At 40.4% G+C, this 19,465-nt stretch overlaps 2 protein-coding genes across 3 annotated transcripts; one reads left to right on the forward strand and one right to left on the reverse strand.

Moving 5' to 3' along the window:
• Positions 1–760: 760 nt before the first annotated feature.
• Positions 761–17,310, forward strand: LOC138193730 (septin-7-like). 2 transcript variants are annotated; one of them, XM_069141926.1, is made up of 14 exons: positions 761–1,346; positions 1,704–1,806; positions 3,592–3,698; positions 4,588–4,688; positions 4,782–4,916; positions 7,807–7,924; positions 9,479–9,571; positions 9,683–9,779; positions 10,112–10,163; positions 10,329–10,457; positions 11,776–11,796; positions 13,738–13,873; positions 14,382–14,524; positions 15,836–17,310. In XM_069141926.1, the coding sequence occupies exons 2-14, from the start codon at positions 1,797–1,799 to the stop codon at positions 15,873–15,875; spliced, it is 1,182 nt and encodes a 393-aa protein (XP_068998027.1). In that variant the 5' UTR covers positions 761–1,346; positions 1,704–1,796; the 3' UTR covers positions 15,876–17,310. The 2 variants fall into 2 exon arrangements, with proteins under 2 accessions (XP_068998027.1, XP_068998028.1); XM_069141927.1 differs by lacking the exon at positions 11,776–11,796 and having other exon boundaries at positions 777–1,346.
• On the reverse strand, positions 17,294–18,518 carry LOC138193731 (protachykinin-like). The gene is made up of 5 exons (XM_069141928.1): positions 18,309–18,518; positions 18,051–18,153; positions 17,822–17,845; positions 17,684–17,740; positions 17,294–17,584 (listed from the first exon to the last, which is right to left on the reverse strand). Exons 1-5 carry the CDS (start codon positions 18,405–18,407, stop codon positions 17,565–17,567), a joined length of 303 nt encoding a protein of 100 aa, XP_068998029.1. The 5' UTR covers positions 18,408–18,518; the 3' UTR covers positions 17,294–17,564.
• Between the last annotated feature and the right edge of the window lie 947 nt (positions 18,519–19,465).

A 19,465-nucleotide genomic window follows, 5' to 3' on the forward strand; every position in this document is an offset into this window, starting at 1 on the left:
CAACGCCCAGTCGTCCGCCTCCGCTCTGCATTGTGGCTAGCTCGCTGGCTAGCTGTTAGCCTCGTTTTTTTTTTTTATTATTATATATTTATTTTTTTTTTCTCGCTGGCGGGCTGTGTATAATAAACCCGACGGGGAGTGTAATTTCCTGTCTTTTTTTTATTTATTTATTTATTTATTTTTTAGCTCCGTAGTAAAAAAAAAAAAAAAAAAGTGTGTGTTTTTATGAACTATCGCAATAAAGCCCCGGCGGAGCTCCGAGCTGTGTGCTGAAATGACAGCCGTTTTGGAAAAGCTTCTTCTCCACCTCCGTATCGCAGCAATTTGATTTAATTTAGTGTCGCTACGTTGGAATTAAATTAACTCACGTTCGTGTTAACTTTTAATGCTCTGGACCATAAAAAAAAAAAAAAAGGAGGAAACGATAATAATTCTCCTGCTTAGGTTTTTTTTTTTTTTTTTTTTTTTTTTTAAATTTTGTATTATTATTTTTTTATTTTATTAACGTGATATGACAACAAATAGTGCGCAGTGTGTGTCGTCAGCAATGCCTCTTTAACTGTGTCGTTCGTGTGTGATCAATAATGTTAAAGTGATTAAAGTGCCACGATTGGCAGCATGTAGGTTAGGAAGTCAATGCCAGAGCTGGGAGATGTGCCAGATTAGGTAGGAGGAGGAGGTGGAGGAGGTGGAGGAGGAGGACACACGGGCTGCTGTCTAATCTGGATTACAGTGGATTTTAACACCTCAGGGTTCATGTTTTGACTCTTAAAGTTTACTCTTATGGCCTCTGTGTCACAATTACCTGTTTTGTTTTTTTCCAACTGATGACTGGTACACGATTTACAGGCTTCACAAGCTGAAGCAGCGAAAAAGGTTGTTGCTAAGATTGTACAGTCGTGTCTGTTGTGGCAAATCAACACGTTGAGTATCACTACAAGAACTACGTGTAGGGCTGCTGGGTTGTTGTTGTTTTTTTTTTTTGCAAGAGATGCTCTGGCGTGAGAAGCAATAAATCCTCTCCTGGCTGCTGTAGTCAATGGACCTTGATATTTATGATGCCAATGACATTAAAGGAGCAAGTGAAGTGGGCTATGTCCAACAACTGTCTTGTGTGTTGTTGCAGTTGATCGTGAGCCATTTTGCCCTCCTCCTCCTCCCTACTTGGGGAATTGATTCTGGAGAGAGTGTATTGTTTGTCAGATAGACCTGAGATTGATTCCCTGTCAATTTCTGTTTTTGTTTTCTCTCTCTCTCTCTCTCTTTCTTTGTAACCCCCTGGAAATAACCGACTCCTTCTGCACACATCGGGGACCCACGCAATACCGATCCAACACAAAACAGCTGTAAGTATAGAAACTATGTTCAAGAAACGCACAGGAATCTTTTTTTTTTTTTTTTTTGCAACCGTTTTGTACAGACAAGCATTTTTCCTGAATACAAATCAGGATGTGTTATATGCTATTTTTATATAATTGCGGCATCTTGAATTTTAAAGTGTAACGTCCTCTTTTAGTCAAAACTAAAATAAGCGAAGTAAATATGTGAAGCTGTCAAAAAAAAAAAAGTGTTTTTGTCCAACTTTGACTCTACTTGAAGGGAAATTTAGGAGCAACACTGGGAACATTGAGGTCGGGAGTTAAAGAGCGATTAGATTACACGGCGGTTTTAATGTTTGACTTTTTATTTTTACTGTCTTACAGCAGCAAAAGAATCTGGAAGGATATGTGGGCTTTGCAAGCCTCCCCAATCAAGTGTACAGGAAGTCAGTGAAGAGGGGCTTTGAGTTCACCTTGATGGTCGTGGGTAAGAACACACGCTGCTCAGCCCTCCGTTTGCCCTTGTTTTGTTTGAATCATTTCATTGTATTCCTTGCGGTTGGCATTTTAAAGTCTTTGGCTGTGGTTTTGATTTTGAAAGAGAGAGAGAGAGAGGTGTGTGTGTGTGTGTGTGTGTGTGTGTGTGTGTGTGTGTGCGCGTGCGGCCCTATTTATACACAGCAGCCCAGGCCTCCAGCTTTGTAGTTTTTAATTGCTGAGTCAAAGAGGATGGGGGGACATTGGCATTAATCTTGATCTCTGGTCCTTGACACTGTCCCCCAGAAAGAAAAAAATAAAACAACAACACACATTTTTGGTTGGATTTATCTCCAGCTGAACTCAGAGAATCGGCAGCGGGACATTCTTTAAAAAAAAAAAAAAAAAAAAAATGCTTGGATGTGGTGAGTTGACTCTCTGGGCCAAGATCCTTCCTCGGCTGATCGGGGGCCCTGTTTGGAGGGGAAAAAAATGCATCCTAGGGGTCAAAACCATTTCCTGTGGTGGGACCGACAGAATTTGTACCCAGCGCCGCTTTGCAAAAGCACCACATCTCCCATCGCGCTCGCAAAACACGGCTTCTTTATTGACTTGGCTGTCAAACGGCCGATAGATTTCCAAACATGTCAGCGGGTCCTGCTGTTACAGTAGAACGTCGCCATACAACAACCCCACGTCCTCTGAAGTGTTATTTATAAAGCTGCTGAACGGTGACCGAGTGGTCCCCTGAGACCTGTTAATGCTTCAATCTGGTTTGCACGGGGGGAAAAAAAAAATATCTTTACGTTGGGGGGAAATTGCAGAAAAGATTAAAAGAATGGCATTGCAACATGGGGGGGGGAGTTAGAGGAGCTCCTCTGGGCTTTCTGGTGCTTAAAAAGCTCGCCATTGTTTTTTTTTCTGTTTTTTTTTTTTTTATGGTATCGCACTCTTGCATGGACACACACACACACACACACACACACACACACACACACACACAGATTATTCAGCTTTTCTTGGCTCTGATGAGCTGTGAGCCCACATGTCCCCGCTGTGCCCACATGCAACGCAGTGCGTCACAAGTGTGGCGCGAAAGAGGAAAAAGAGGAGCGATGAGGGGGGAAAGTGGGGATGGGGGAGGGGGGGGGGGAGAGAGCATCGCCGCCAGCGACTGTCACGTCCCTCCGAGCCTTCGCGAGACACTCCACCCGACAACCTGTTCAGTTCGCACATGACAGAGCAGCTCCGTAGCTTCCTGTTGCAGTAAATTTAACGAGCGCGTGCCCGTCGCACGTAGTCACATAACGCCATAAAGTGTGTGACAAACAAACGGCACCCCCCCCCCCCCCCCCCCCCCCCCCCCCCACACACACACACACACACACACACACGGCGTTAAATATTGACCTGCGACCGTCGGCCAAAGCGGCGCCAGCGGCCATTTTCCGCTAACGATCCTTTTCATCGGGGGGAGCTTGGAAACCGGGCACACAAACCCGAGAGGTCTTCCCAGACCACACAGCCAGTCAGCTGCACATAACAACAACCATTGTTGTTTTTCTTTAGCTGTTAACCCGAATGGATTGATATCCTTTTTTTGGGGGGGAGGGGGGGAGGGAAATGTCAGTCACGTCGCTGAAGCAGACAACATACACACTCGGCCTTTTGATCGTCTGGAGGATGTCAGCAGCAGAGCTTTGTGAGGATGTAATGCTTGTGGGGTTGTTAACATTTTCTGTTCTTATTCTTTTGGTGTTTTTTTATTTTTGTATTTAATTTAATTTTTTTACAGGTGAGTCGGGACTCGGGAAGTCCACGTTGATCAACTCGCTGTTCCTAACAGATCTGTATTCAGCAGAGTATCCGGGCCCCTCGCATAGAATCAAAAAGACCGTGCAGGTACTTTTTTGGCAAAAAAAAATAAAATAAATTTAACGTTTGAGTTCAAATTGTTGCATTCAGTGTTAAAATGAGTTAAACAAACCCGTGTGGCTTTAAGATTCAGGTGCAGCTTTCCAACCCGCATTTTCTGACATTTCGGTTGACGATTGACAATTTGGCTGAGTCACGAGCGCATGACGGCAGTCAGCTGAGGGGTTTCTAACATAAATCGAACATAACATCTTGAAAACACGGATGAAGATACTGTTTATAAAACACAATGATTTACAGCATTAAAACGTCAGAGAAACAACATTATTAAAAAACAAAATACCAGAATAATCTTTGCCTTTTTTCGCGCCATATGTCATAGAAACATACGAATACTGTAAGAAGGAGAGAATTATGGGGTGAGATGTGAAAAGTTTGTGTTATTTTTAGAAGTCTTTTGTCGATATAGTCGTTGACAGCTAACTTCATCTATCAAAAAAACCAACATCAAACATTTGCTGATCTCTTTATGATCTGCAGGAAGCTCTTAGTTTCACCGTGATTTTAAACAAGTCACGTCATCTGTCACCGCTAAAAAAACAAAACAAAAAAAAAAACGCTTTTATCTTTATCTCCCCTAATTACAAACAATGTTGTTGTGAATCTCGAGTGCTGCACTTAAGTCTGTCTGGCTCCTGACTGATTTCCTGACACTTTTTTTTTTTCCTTGTTTCTCAGCATAGTTAGCTAATAGCACGGTGTGTCGTGGCATGTTGCTACATGCTACCAGTGTAATATGCAGTCTGTGATGCTATCGGCTTTTTTTGGTTTTTGGTATTAATGAAACAAGTTTTGTGGCAGAAGTTAACAGAATATGAATGAATATGAATTTTTTTTTTTCTTTCACCCGTGTCAGGTGGAGCAGGCCAAAGTTTTGGTAAAGGAAGGCGGCGTCCAGCTGCTGCTCACGATAGTCGACACCCCGGGGTTCGGAGATGCCGTCGACAACAGCAACTGGTGAGGTTTCACGGCACCCGCGGCTCCCACCGCAGACGTCGGCGTCTTCCGGGGTATCGTATCTTAACGGAAAGTATGATTTGTGCGATGCAGCTGGCAGCCAATCATCGACCACATAGACAGCAAGTTCGAAGACTACCTGAACTCAGAGTCGCGGGTGAACAGACGACAGATGCCCGACAGCCGAGTCCACTGCTGCCTGTACTTCATCGCCCCGTCGGGACACGGGTGAGTCTGCCAGACAAATTCACCAAACCAAGTTAATGCTTTTTTTCTTTTTTTTTTGGAGGCTTTTATGCAAAAACGCCTGATACCAGTCATGTTGTTAGTGTAGGCAGATTCAGTGAGAGTCAAGCTCTTAAAAAGAAGATGGAGGAAGGATGGAGGAAAGGAAAACATTTGCAAAGGGTGCGAAAAAACAGTGACAGGAAATGAGTAACAGTGAAAGGAGGGAAATGCAGAGTCAACAGTCAAAGAAATAGCTTTTGTGACGAGAGGCAAAGTCGTGGGGGTTCCTGACGGCAGCACAGACCTGTCAATCAAACAGACACCCCCCCCAAAAAACACACCTTTTCGAAGGTAATTTTTTTTTGCTTAATGACGGGATTATTTTTAGATGGACCTCCAGAAAACGAATAAGAAGGAGCGACTTTTATCTTTACCGAGATAACTCGCAGAGAAATTGAATTGACTGACAATCATATGAGACCAGTTGAATGGGAGTCTATGGAGGCTTTTTGGAGCCGACCTCTGGTGGCACTCGGTGGTATTGCAGCACTTCCGCATCGCAAAAAAAAAAAATCACAAAGACAGGTAGTCAGTAAAGCACTTCCTCCCTTTTTTAAATTAAAAAAAAAAAAAAAATGGCTTCCAGACATTGTACTTAGATGTCCCCTTCTGCGTCTGGAAACATCTCGAGCGGTCGGACATGCGGTCGTGCCCGGCAGCTTGTGAAATGATAACGTGGGACTGAGTCAGCGTGTCTTGCAAAATAAGGGTTAAAGCATGAGGCTTGTTAAAAAAAAAAAAAAAAAAAAAAGGCGGGGTAGGGGGGCTGTGGGGAAAGAAACACCGAGACGCTGGCGGAGCGCCCAGCAGATGATACTGATCCTTGAATGTTTCATAAAAAACGATGACTGTGGAATTTTAATCACAATGTTCACAGGCGAGCGCGTCAGTCGGTTTGGCGGCTCGGATCGTGTCGCCTTTTCTTTTTAAGAAGTGTTTGTGCGACGCGTTTCAGTCAGTTTAGTGGTTACGTTAAAATCAAAGCTCAGTCGAAGCCTCTTGACCTTTTTAAGGGCCGAACAGTGTCGCGTTTGCGATTTTGTTGACATGCAAATCACCACCGTTGCGTTCCCAGCTGTTAATGGTGACTTCCTGATGAAGAAGCCTCTGTCCTCCTCTGTCCTCGTGTTGTTTCCTTTTGTCTCCTTCCTCCGTCCGTCTGTCTGTCCTCTGTGTGACACATTGTGCGGGTACAAGCCGGAGCTCAGTACCCACACAGAGCGTTACTCCAGCAGTGAGGATGGGCAGCATATGTACACACACACACACACACACACACACACACACACACACACACACACACACACACACACACACACACACACACACACACACACACACACACACACACACACACACACACACACAGCTGCCAGTTATCACACCAGCTGACTGCTCCCACAGGGCAGCACAATGACGGACAGCTGACAGACGCTCCCCCCAGGCTGAACTCTGGGTTTGACTTTAACATGTCTGCAAAACAACATGTATGACCGGAGCAGCAGCTGGAGAGCTTATTGTCTCGTATCAAAACGTAAACAATCATATTTCTATCCATCAAATCATTTCATGTCCCTTTTTTTGGATCGAGGTCACATTAAGGAAATGGATTATATTGTTGGGAGTTATTCTTATATCGCTGGGATGTACTTAAAAATGTTGACTTAATAAACAAAGTAATCAGAGGTCATATTCTCCCTTCTGGTTTTTCATTATGCTTTTTATATTTGATCAGTGTTGTAAAACGTCGATTGAATATCGTTCTCCGTGATATTTAAAAGGCCTTAACAAAAAAAAAAATCCTGAATTAGAATTTAAATTTGTATTGTATTTTTGTTTTCTTCTGTTGGTTGTGTTTATTATTGTCTCAAATATATGTTTATGTTCGCCAGATTTTTTTTTTTCCCTGTTACAAAATATGTAGTGTTTGTTTGGAGCAGTAAAGTAACATAAAGTAGTTTAAATAACCAACAACCTAAAATATCTACAGCAGTAAAAATGCTAAATAATTGAATAGTATTAATCTAAAAACACAACAATAGTAGGGGGATACACTAAATATGCATTATGGAATATTTTAATTTGCATTATTTGTTTATGAACGCTGCTTTTATTTTTCCGGACACCATAGCTTGGTGGGATGAGCAAAATCACCCACATTAATAATCAGGATCTTCAGTGAAAAAACATTCTGTATGAATGAAATAAATGAAATATCTTTTTATTGCTGCTTTTCTATCAGATAACTCAGTTGTTGTAGAGCAGCTCTGTTCTGTACTCTGACCTGCAATGCTGTTGGCACCACGACAAAACATCCATCCTACTCAAAGCACTAAAAGCATCCGATTCAGCCTCGGGGGGGAGGGGGGGGGGCGCAGATTATCGACCCAGGGGGATGTTTCCACTCGACACACAAAAAGATGAATAATCAAGAGGATGTGATAATATTTTGTAACAAAATCGAAATCTGTTACCTTATAATCATGTAATGTTAAAATGTTTTTTTTATCCAGCTTAAAGAAAACGTCAACGACACCGTTTTCAGGTCCTTTTTTTTTTTTCTTTCTTTTTTTTCTGGTATTTCCACATTCGGTTTCAGCTCAATTTATCTTTTGTCTCGTCGAAGGAAGATTTAACCGAGAACCAGTCATCAAATGTAAATCCAAGAGCCAGTCGGCCACCAAATATCTAAATTACGGCTTTAACGAGAGGAGTTAACGCCGCAACGGTTTGCTGATTTTCATTTATATTCCAGTGAGGTTGAAGCACACGGACTGAAAGTCTTTTTGGGCCGTTCCACTCAAAGCTGTTTTTCTTTCTCTCTCCGCAGGCTGAAGCCGCTGGACATTGAGTTCATGAAACGGTTGCATGAGAAAGTCAATGTCATCCCTCTGATCGCCAAAGCAGACACTCTCACCCCGGAGGAATGCCAACAGTTCAAGAAGCAGGTCAGTGGTTTCCACAGCTGCATACGGCTGCACACAAACTATCTCAGGGTCCTTTTCCTTTTTTTTCCCTTCCTCTTCTCTCCCGTGGTCGATTGTATGAAGCTGTGCGTCGCGATGCACAAATCAAATGCAAGAACGCCCTCTTCGGCGGGGTACATGCGTTCGTGCAGGGATGACCTTACATCCTGCAATTCTTTGTTTACATGCATTTAGATACAAAATACTGGGACGTCTTTAACATTTTTTTTAATTTTTTTATAAATGACTTCATAAAAACAGTAATTATTTTATAAATTACAAAATGTCAACATATTACGGGATAAGAAGCTATACTTCACATAAAAATAGACATTGCGTTCCACCACATAGTTCATACTCCACAGATTAGACTACACTGCATAGCTTAAAAACTAAATGTTATGCCAATAACTTCTGTTCTCTGAAGGAGTCGAGCGAGCTACAGCACATTGCGCAGCCAGTTCTCTGTCTAATACGACATAACGCAGTCTAACAATACATTCAACAGCTTAGGTGTTCCTCATATTGCACCATTTAAGATGACACTTGAGACAACATATTACACAACCGAACACAGCCTCTTGTTTAACATGTTAATAGCCAGCTAAAATTTTCCTCAAGATAAACTCCTCTTACGAGAGCTGAAGGAACTTGTAACCAAAGATCTTTAACGCTGTTCAGTCTGTATTTTTAACTGCGCCGGAAAGGTTACCATAACAACACGATCCCGCTCCTGATCAAGCTCTCCAGAACCGCCTGACATAAAAAATAATAAAAAAAAAAAATTAAAAAAAAAAGATAATAAAACTGTATCGGAACATTCCCGAAGACATCCAGGATTGTATAGAACAGCACAGAAGGGACAACGCAGCAAAAAGACAATACAGGGAATATTTTAAAAAGGATTTATGTGCAAGAATCACGAACGTGACTCCCACCAGGACGACACTTCACACCACAGATGGCCCTCCTGCTGCAACTTCTTCTGCACGAGGTTGAATTCATACAAATTCCTCTTTTTGAAACACGACCGTTAAACAAGCCTTTAAACGAACTCTAAATTGATGGACTCATATCAGTTTGCCGATAAAGACAACCGTGGCTCCGATGATGCAACGATGGACATATTAGGGTTTATTTCGCAACACCCAGTCTGCCCTTTCGTAGATTTCAGCTCTGAAGTGTGAAACAGCCACACGTCTGACTGATGTCTGTTAAGTCACATCATCAGGTGGTGTCACTCATTTATTTTATTTTTTTTGACCAACAGGACTCAGCAGAGTCCAAAATCATTTACACAAAGATGTGCGAGTCCTCGACTATACACAGATTATGTAGCTCCTGTTGTCACATATCATATAATAACACGATATCAACTGAAAACATCACGATTATCAACTTTGAAGCAGTAAAAGACGGATTTGTTCTCTTTTGATGAAGATGATGCCGTTTTCATATTTTTTCCTCCCGACTCACTACGAGCCTTTTGTTGTCGTTCTGGTTTTGATCTTCTGCCCCCCCCCCTCCCTCCGACAGATCATGCGGGAAATCCAAGAGCACAAAATCAAGATCTACGAGTTTCCCGAGACGGATGACGAAGAGGAGAACAGACTGGTGAAGAAGATCAAGGTGCGTGCACTGCAGAGTCCACACTTTTTTTTTTTTTTTTTTTAAATCACGAGATTCATACACTCGTATTGATTGCGGTGAATGCCTTTTTTTTTTTTTTTTTTTTGTCAGGACAAGCTGCCGCTGGCCGTCGTAGGAAGCAACACCATCATCGAGGTGAACAGCAAGAGGGTCAGAGGGAGGCAATACCCCTGGGGGGTCGCTGAAGGTAGGAGCGCTCAGTTGGTTGAAATCAGACAGAAAAAAAATGAAGGAAACAGATTTTATTTATTTATTTATTTATTTTTTTAAAGAGACTGAAATTTGTGTCATCTCGGATATAAAATAACGATCCAGATGTTCTGAATCTGTCCGTCATGTAAGAAAAAGTTCTTGCCTAAAACGTTTAAGCCGAAAACAGGGACTGAATGTTTCCTCGCATCGTTTACTGCATTCGACTCGTGTTTGAAGTACAAACGAAGTTACGTGTTGTTGTTTTATTTTTTTTATTTTTTTTTAATCTTTATAATTAGCTGACTGACGTCTTCTTCTCCCTCCTAGTTGAAAACAGCGACCACTGCGACTTCACCATCCTCAGGGATATGCTCATCAGGTACGGGGGAAAAAAAACAACGAGGAATTTATTGCAGTTCATAAAATAAACTGTTACGATATGTTGGTTTCTGAGGAGAGCGGTGTACAAAAAAACAGCAAATCGAATATCACTTATTTTAAAAAATGTAAATAAAAAATGGATTCTTTATCGTTCCTTTCTCAGAACTCACATGCAGGATCTGAAGGACGTGACGAACAACGTCCACTACGAGAACTACCGCAGCAGGAAGCTGGCGGCCGTCACCTACAACGGCGTGGACAACAACAGGGTTAAAGGACAACAGTGCACCAAGTAAGTCCTGACAAAACACACCAGAGACAGCAGACGTAGTTAAATGGAGGAGTGAGCTGCTGGTTTTCTTACCGATTTATTAAGCCAATCGCAAATCTATTCAATTTGAAAAAGTGCTTATCGAAAAGGCTTCTCTAATTAGGGAAATCAAATGTTTGATCCGGCTGAAATTAATTCAATTTTTTTTTTCAGCGTTTATAGATCCAGTCATTTCTAAAGCCAATCAAAACAAATGGAATAGTCAAAAATTGTCATATCGACATTAAAAGTCCACTAACTGATTTGCGACTTTTTGATCCGCTCCCGTTTGCCCAGCTAAAGCTACCGCATTACGCGTTAATACAAACTCAGCACTTCCTGTATATGTTTCAAATATGTATATATTGTATATGTATATATGTATGTTTCCTGCAGACGGAGTTGACAAGGCTTTTATTGTGAAACATCGGACGATAACACTTTAGATGAGCAGGATAATATTATCAACTTTATTAAATTAAAGAAAATTCCAATATCTAGGCTAAATGATTGATTATTGTATGTAAACTTGTGTCCGCAGTACGCAACCTTAGAGACAAGTGTCCGTAACACACGATGTAGGACATATTTAATGCGAGGTGAATCCGAATCTATCAATTTATCCAGAGTTTAATGTTACAGAATCAGTTGGGATTCATGTGTCCATCACATTTTATGTATTATTTAGTGTGCAGTGAGGTTTTTTTTGTAGATATTATGTTCAACTAAATACATTTATTAATGCAACGTGATAGAAAAGAGAAAGTGATTGCAGACGGCCGTGTTATCACATTACGTACTCATTCTTTCTGTTTTTATTCAAGTAGCAAGAAAAAGCAAAGCTGGAGGATCATTTTTATTCACTGACCTCTGACCTCTGTTTGCGATATGTGAAAAGCAACCGGCGGCTTTTTTTTTTTTTTTTTTTAATAAATGTCGTATCGACCCGCTGCTCTACTTTGCATAAAAATGAATGCCGTTTCATTTTCCAATCACAATCATTGACGCTTTCGCACTAATATAGACACATAAACCAAACGGCTAACTCACGAAGCTGAAATCGTAGCTCCACGCTGCTAACGCACAGCTAAACGTTCGACACACAGATCGCAGTTTTATTCTTTTTGTTTTCCATCCACAGTAAAAAAAAAAAAAAAAAAAAGTAGCATTATTTTAGTGCACGACCTCATCACTGCATGCTGTGTGTGTCTGTGCGTGCGCGCGTGTGTGTGTGTGTGTGTGTGTGTGTGTGTGTGTGTGTGTGTGTTTGTTTGTTTGGATGTGTTTTCATTTTCTTTAGACTTGACACAGTTGAAGGAATGTAAGTGGTCATTTTTAGTTTTTTTTTTACTATTTTTCCGACCCTTGTCTGTGTGTCCTTCTTCTCCTCCTCCGTCGGCCGGTCGGGTCTTTTTCATCTCCTCCTCGTTGACTCTGCTCCTCCTCCTCCTCCTCCTCCTCTTATCTTAATGATAGTTTGACAGCCGGGACTTTGGGATGCTTTTAGTTCCCATTTTCCTTCCTTTTTTTTTTTGTTTTTTTTTTCTGCCTCCACCTGCTGCCGCCGCTCCTCTCGGCCCCGCTCGGGTTAACGTGCCGACGTTCGGAGCGGTTACCGAAGCTCACGAGTCTGAGGCACAAAAATCTGTTTCCAACCGGCCTGTCGCTCATCTCGGAGAAGGCATCTGTAGACCGACCACAGCTGCTCACGAAGCAAAATACAAATAGACAGGATCTATGATAGGAAGCAGAAAAAAAAATCTGAAGTCCATCATTGTTAAAGCTCCAGGAAACTTTCAAACTTTACTTTAAATATAAATGTTTTTTTTTATGAAAGGGATCAAGTTTAAAGAAAAATAACTTTAGTCATTATTTCAGAGAGCTGGACTGACACTGGATTTTTGGGGCCGATTACCGATATTAATGATTTAATACATCCTGATATCAATATATTGACCTTTTATATATATGTACTGTATATTACAAAATATATAAACACATTTTTGTAATAAGCCCTCAAAGACATGTAACGCAGGCAGGACATTTATTGTCCACTCTTGACATCCATTCAGTTCAGTTTTTATTTTAAGAGTAAAATCTTAATGCAAATGGTCCCAAAATAATTTACGAAAAACAATGAACACATAGAAAGGAAACAAATGACAAAAAAAACAAACATTAAAAACATCAATGTTTTATAGCGGGGGGAAAGAAAGTAGCAACCCTGGATTAGCATTGTGCACTGAAATAGTATACTGGGAATTTATTAAACATTAATTAAAAAAAAAAAAAAACACACAAACAGAGGAACTTATAATTAATCCCAAAAATCTTAAAAAAAATAAAGAGTTTTAATATCAGTGCATATCAGACAACATGTCCCCCAATACCAATAAATATTTGAAAAGCCTATATCAGTCTGGTTCATAATTTTTTGTATTAATATTTTAACGCCACAGAACACTAATCTGCCTAATCGACACTAATATGTGGGCGTGGCTTCATCAGATTTGACTGACAGGTGGCACAAGGAAGGAAAAAAAAAAAAAAACACCCAACTAATATTAGATCTTGATTTAAGTTGCTGAATCCTGATTGGTCTACAGAAATACATGCAAAGCAACTTTTACCAACTGGAACGCCCACTGCAGAAAAACAAGTGGAAATCTGAATTTATAGAATATGGGACCTTTAAAACTGAGCATCGCAGAGGGAGCAGAAGTTGGTATTTAAAAGTGGTTTGTTTACTTCTTTGTACAATTATTAGCTTTGCCTCATGATGCCTAAAAAAAAAAAAAAAAAAAAAAAAAAAAAATGGATCAAAATTTACCTTTAAATTGTTATTTTCATAGTTCTTGAGGTAACCGCTCCACATGTTTCCCGATGGGTCTCCGTTCACTCACACTCACTACTAACATTTAACATTTAACCCGCCACTTCCACTAACAAGTCAGGACTCGCAAGTTCCTCGCATTAGCTCCCGGACCTCCTCCTCTGGTACTCCCCCCTCCCCCCAGCAAAAAAAACAGTCATGCCTCCTGGTTGGTTTCCTGTTCCTGTCGCATCCTTGTCGGATTCCTAAATCCTCTCCCGTACTTCTGATTTCCCCTCCTGCATCCCGACATGCTGTGTTTCTGTGGATAAACGGGGGGGTGGATCGTGTTGTGAAAAGATTTTCTCTCCCGTCAGCTCTGGAGACGAATAACTTTTGTAACTTTTCCAATCTCGCATTATTTTTTTTTATTTTTTTTACCGTGTGCAGGAGTCCTCTGGCCCAGATGGAGGAGGAGCGGCGAGAGCACGTGTCCAAGATGAAGAAGATGGAGATGGAGATGGAGCAGGTGTTTGAGATGAAAGTCAAGGAAAAAGTGCAGAAGCTCAAAGACTCTGAAGCAGAGGTAACAACACACACACACACACACACACACACACACACACACACACACACACACACACACACACACACACACTGAAGTTCTTCCTCTTGTGTTTTTAGACGCGCGTCAATGTGTGTTTTGTTTATTGCGGCAAGTTCAAATCGCATTAACGGACAAACGTTTCAAAACATATTTAAAAAAAAAAATCAAAGAACGTGCTGACTGTGCAGAAATGTTCACCATTTTTAGATGAATTGATTACTCTCGGGGTGAATACATTAGCGTTTCCCCTGCCATTGTATTGTATTCCCGAAAGAAATACAAAAGCAAAAACGTACTCGTAGAACTGCAGTTGTGACCAGTAACTACTGCTTAGTTACTTATTTCCACGTCATTATAACTCGGTATGATAATATTAAAAGTAGCATGCAGCTTCTTTTTTTTTTTTTTTTTTACTACTCCATCTCGTGTCTCCCTCTCTCCCTCCCTCTCTCCCTCTCTCCCTCCCTCCCTCCCTTCCTCCTCGCAGCTCCAGCGGCGCCACGAGCAGATGAAGAAGAACCTGGAGGCTCAGCACAAAGAGCTGGAGGAGAAGCGACGCGTGTTCGAGGACGAGCGGCAGCAGTGGGAGATCCAGCAGCGCCTGGAGCAGCAGAAAATGGAGGCGTCCAGGTACGACGGAGTGTCACGCGTTCTGTGCTTTCCGGGCGTGCACGTAAATGCAGCTTCTTCAGATTAGCAGATTCGTAGTTCGATCACGTACACACGTGTACTAAAAAAAATAAAATAAAAGGCATCAGTCCGTTCCAGTGTCTCCTTATTTCTATTTTATCCCGGTCACACGGCATATATTATCATCTCATCTTGTATTTTTTTGGTTTTTTTAAAGGATTAATCAACACAAAAACAAACTTTTTTTTAACTTTACAAACTGATTTGGGCTCTTATAAGATTAGTGGGTCCTAGTTTTGAGAAGTATGTAAAACTTTTGGTATCAAAAAGGAAACACCTGGATATCAAAGCACCTGCTCAATGGATTTAATACAAGCTTCACATTTTTATCGGTTATTGACAGAAGTGGGCAGTTTACACGAATAATTCATAACACAAACACGACACTACCGCAACAGGGACTGTATGCATCTGTGAAATGGGATGCAGGTTTGTGTGGCATTGTGGGTAATTTGGAGGGGGACCATATTATGTGTAACACTGTGTAATAAACACAGTGTGTGTGTGTGTGTGTGTGGGGGGGGGGGGGTGGCAAGATGATTCAACTCTTAAATTTATACTGACGTTACAACATAAAGGAGATCAGTGCAGAAATGATGAGTCAGTCAATCAAGTTGATTGACACCTTGTTGATGTTTTATACCATATTTCTTTTCTCTCTTCTTTTAATTTAGAAATATTAACTGTTACTGTAGTATGTGATGGGTGGTTAATTAAACTAAATTAATTAAATGTCCACGATGGATTATACGACATCATCTTCAGCGCCTCCTCGGCCAACGACGGCGTGGTTTTCGTGGTTTCGACATTAATCGAGAAATGAAAAGCTTTATTAGCCTTCGGCCCGCTGACGTCACTCGTGTTTCCAGCGTGACCGTGACGATTCTCTCCGACCAATCAGTGCTCTGCAGTGATTTTTTTTTTTTTTTTGACGTCGCCGTTCAGTGTCGCTTTTGCATGCAGCTTTAATGGAGGTGATTTTTGACAGGTCGTATCCACAACTTTTGTTCCAATGGAACACAAAAAAAAAAAAAAAAAAAAAGTCGAGTTGATTCGGTGCCAGCAAAGGTAAAGAGAGGGTTTTTATGTTGACGGCATACGAATGCATCAGTCCGTGGTGTCCGTTTTCTCACATCTTATTTTACACTTACAAAGTGATTTATGTTGTTACTTCATGACGGAATTACAAAATTTAAATAAAGTTACTGGTATTTATTTTCTTTTCTTTTGTGTGTCTCCCTTCTGTTTCAGGACTCTGGAGAAAAACAAAAAGAAAGGCAAGATCTTTTAAAGGACAGTCGGCAGGACCACCCCAGCTCCAGTTATTATTGTTTGCCAACGTTGCCAGTCAGGACACCAGTGTGTGGCACTGACATCACCCCCCCCTCCTCCTCCTCCTCCCCCCGCCCTCCTGTTCTCCTCCCTCTCCTCTTCCTCCTCTTCCTCCTCCTCCCCCTCACTCTCTCCCTCCCCCTCCTCTGTCCCTGCTCTGTCTGCCAGCACAGCGGTGCTTCTGCTCCCAGCCACCAGAGGGTGCAGTTGGGGGGGGGGGCAGCATTTTTGTGTGTGTGTGTGTGTGTGTGTGTGTGTGTGAGGGGGTGGAGGGGGAGGGGTCAGAACGCCATCCCTGAGCCCACCCTCCCCTCCCCCTCGCTGCCTCTGGACTCATCATCAAGGAATGTGTTTACCTTAACGACAGGAAAAAAATAAACCCCATTTTAGTAAAGGCCAAACCCATATTATTATTATTATTATTATTATTATTATTGATGTTATTATTATTGTTGTTGTTATAACTGAATACTGTCCCCGCCTCCTTCTCTTGTTTTTTTATTTTTTTATTTTTCCTTTTCTTTCTTTAGTTTTTTTTTTCCTTCCCAAGGTTGCTTTTAAAATGAGCGGTGTGTACAGATTCATGGAGAACAAAGACAAAAAAACAAAACAAAAAAAAAACACTCATAGGTTACGTCTGACTGTCGTACAATCAATTTCTGGTGAATTTGTATTTGCTTAACAGGAACAATGAAAGTAACAGTGTGTGAACGTTTTAACCTGATCTTCCATCACGTATTAAAAGTAAGAAGAGGAAGCAGGCGTTATAACCCATCCCGGAGTGTACCTGGTAAAACCCGTAACCCTCGTCCCATCCGTGCAACAAGCTAAAACGAAGCGGTATCAACAGAAAAACAATAAATAAACAAAATGCACCTTGGGCCTTTTTTTTTTTTATATATATATATATAGATTTAAAAAAAAAAACAGCTTCTTCTTTTTTCTGAAATATAACGCTTTCTTTTTTTTTTTTCTTTTTTTTTCCTCATCTGTGTTTAGCTATTTCCCACTAGCCTTGAACCACCATTTATAAACGTCATACGTGTTATATTTCACTTTAGTTTATTTTTATATATACCGAGCCAGCTGAAAGTAATAACTTCTTTTGTATGTTTTGAAAAATCCTCAGAGACTCGACAGCAGCATCTACTGTTACAGGAAAAAAAAACAAAAAGAAAACACACACACACACACTTCTTTCACACTTTACAGTGAATCCCGGGCGCATAAGAAAAAAAACAACACAAACATTACTTTGGTCACTGCGGAAACGATCAGTGGGAAAATGAAGAGTCAACACCACATTTTGCTTTGGCTATGTACTCCATCTCTGTATTTTTAATTTTATTTTTCATTTGTAATGTACAAAGTCACTTAATAAACCTGTGATGATATTGAGGAGTGAGACTGGGTTTATTTTGAGGTCATCTTATATCATTGAAATATAACAGTTACGTTTTTTGTTTCCCCCAGATGCAGTTATGTAATTTCACCGCTAGATGTCACTGTTCGTCTGCAAGTGTTTTCAGCATTAACACTTTCTAAACTGACATTTTTACATAAATATTAACTGAAACAAAACAAAATCGTATTGTAGGCAGTCTGAAATTAAACAAAATAAATGAATGAAACTCCTGTTTTTTTTCCCTCAGTAGTCTTCAGTCCACCCTGCGGGGAGGAAATCAGAGGTTACCAGGTAGATATAAAAAAAAAAAATGTAATTTTCTATTATTGTTTGTTTTATATTTTTATGTGTGTAAATCATACCTTGATCCTCAGAGCTTCTTTTACCCATCAGACCCACAAAGGTTTGGAATTTATGACCTGGAATCAAGAACATCCTTTAAGGACTTCACTTTTGTTTAAGTGTTTGAAATATACAACAAAATGTGAAATAATACTTACGTTTACGTGCTGCCTGCAATTTCCCTGTTTAGAAGGAAATAAGCCAATGATCTGTCTCTCCTTACAGCTGGACGCAGCAGTTATAAACACACACACACACACACATATATATATATATATATATATATATGTATATATATATATATATATATATATATATATATATATATATATATACACACACAGTACTAATACAAAGTATTAATAGTGTTAAATCATGCACTCCTACCAGAGCCTTTCTTCCCCATGAGACCCAGATATTGGCGGGGTCCTGGTTTTCTGATCATCCTCACTAATATATCTGGAATTGCTTCGGAGTTTGGCCTTTTGTTCTTGTAGAGACAGAAAAAAAATGGCATCAAACAATAGTACTTAATATCAATTTCCAACTGCAATCGAGTGATTTTTTTTTCAAATTTGTCTGTTTCAGGGACAAACCTCCTTTCTTAAAGTCTTCACAAATGCTTGTAAGTTTGATAAGTCTTACCTCTTCGATGTCCTCTCTCCAGTTTTCAGCCTCCATCTGTCGACAGAAAACATTTGACAGAAGCAGCACAAGTATCAGAAAAAGTTGAACCGTCTCCATCGCTGCAGCGCGTGCGTAATTTCACCCAAATTCGTCTGCATAAAAATGATTTTTGATTTCAGTCTGGCCTGCAGCCAATAATACATATTTGTGAGCAGGTATAGTCCCGCACCTGTCTGATGGATTAATTTGAAATGCTGATAGAGAAACCGGCCATGTCTCCCCCCCCCCCCCCACCCCCCCTTGATGATGCGGCATTGCGCCAAGAACGAGCCCTTTACGCACGCGGCGCTTTTACGCACCAGCTCGGGCAAATTATTCCGAGTCATTCATTTTGACGTTATATCTTAATGACTTCAGAGAGGGATCACGACGTGGGGAGATTCCGGTTTCTGAAATATAAGTCAAAGTAGCTATCATAAAGTTTATGTTTTTTAAATATTATTATATATGCACATTATAAAAAGGAGATAACCGCATCATATATTCAACATACTTTTATAACAAATAGGCTAATCACATTTTATCAACAGGATGATTTAGCTGTATAATAATTACTTATGCTGCATGGTGGAATACGTTTTCGTTTCTTCGTTTGGATCCTACATTCTACAGCTGAATTTAGTTTTTAGTAATTGTACCTCATTTTACAAACAAAGGACCAATCGGGCTGTAAAAATTATATTAATGAATAAATGAAACAGAAAATCTCGATCAAGAAACAATAAGCTGAGCCGATGTTAGACTACACAAAAAAATGTTTTCTGAAAACTCATTTTAAAACTAAGTTAAAATAGTTTTACTGATTTGGTCCATTCATAAGTGAGTATTTTGATCATATTAATCACATCAGAGTGTGGAGGGAGGAAGCTGTGAAGTCACTAAACATGAATAAAAAAAGATGTAGAGTGCATCAAAAGTACATTGAATGAAAGTAATCTGAACAAATCCCTAAAAACAACAAAAACAACAATATCCTGTCCACAAATTAAGGACCGTCCTCAAGTCTCGCGAGAAGTGGCGAGCTGGTTTTGCTCGTTGTAAAGTAGTATTTGTAAACGTTATTCATCTTTAATACACATAAAATAGAGATAACAGTGGGTTGACACTTTTTTAAA

The sequence above is a fragment of the Embiotoca jacksoni genome, unplaced genomic scaffold (assembly GCF_022577435.1).
Source record: "Embiotoca jacksoni isolate LCO1_2020_lvr unplaced genomic scaffold, fEmbJac1.0.p SCAF_93, whole genome shotgun sequence".
Taxonomy (NCBI): Eukaryota; Metazoa; Chordata; class Actinopteri; family Embiotocidae; genus Embiotoca; species Embiotoca jacksoni.

Excerpts from the sequence above, each read along its gene's own strand:
- LOC138193730 (XM_069141926.1), top strand. Across the intron at positions 3,699-4,587 it reads GAATCAAAAAGACCGTGCAG|GTGGAGCAGGCCAAAGTTTT; the intron begins GTACTTTTTTGG and ends CACCCGTGTCAG. Across the intron at positions 10,458-11,775 it reads AAAGGACAACAGTGCACCAA|ACTTGACACAGTTGAAGGAA; the intron begins GTAAGTCCTGAC and ends CATTTTCTTTAG.
- LOC138193731 (XM_069141928.1), bottom strand. The coding sequence starts at position 18,407 with ATGGAGACGGTTCAACTTTTTCTGATACTTGTGCTGCTTCTGTCAAAT. Across the intron at positions 17,846-18,050 it reads CATGGGGAAGAAAGGCTCTG|GGAAATTGCAGGCAGCACGT; the intron begins GTAGGAGTGCAT and ends CCTTCTAAACAG. Across the intron at positions 17,741-17,821 it reads ATTGCAGGCAGCACGTAAAC|GTCATAAATTCCAAACCTTT; the intron begins GTAAGTATTATT and ends TCTTGATTCCAG.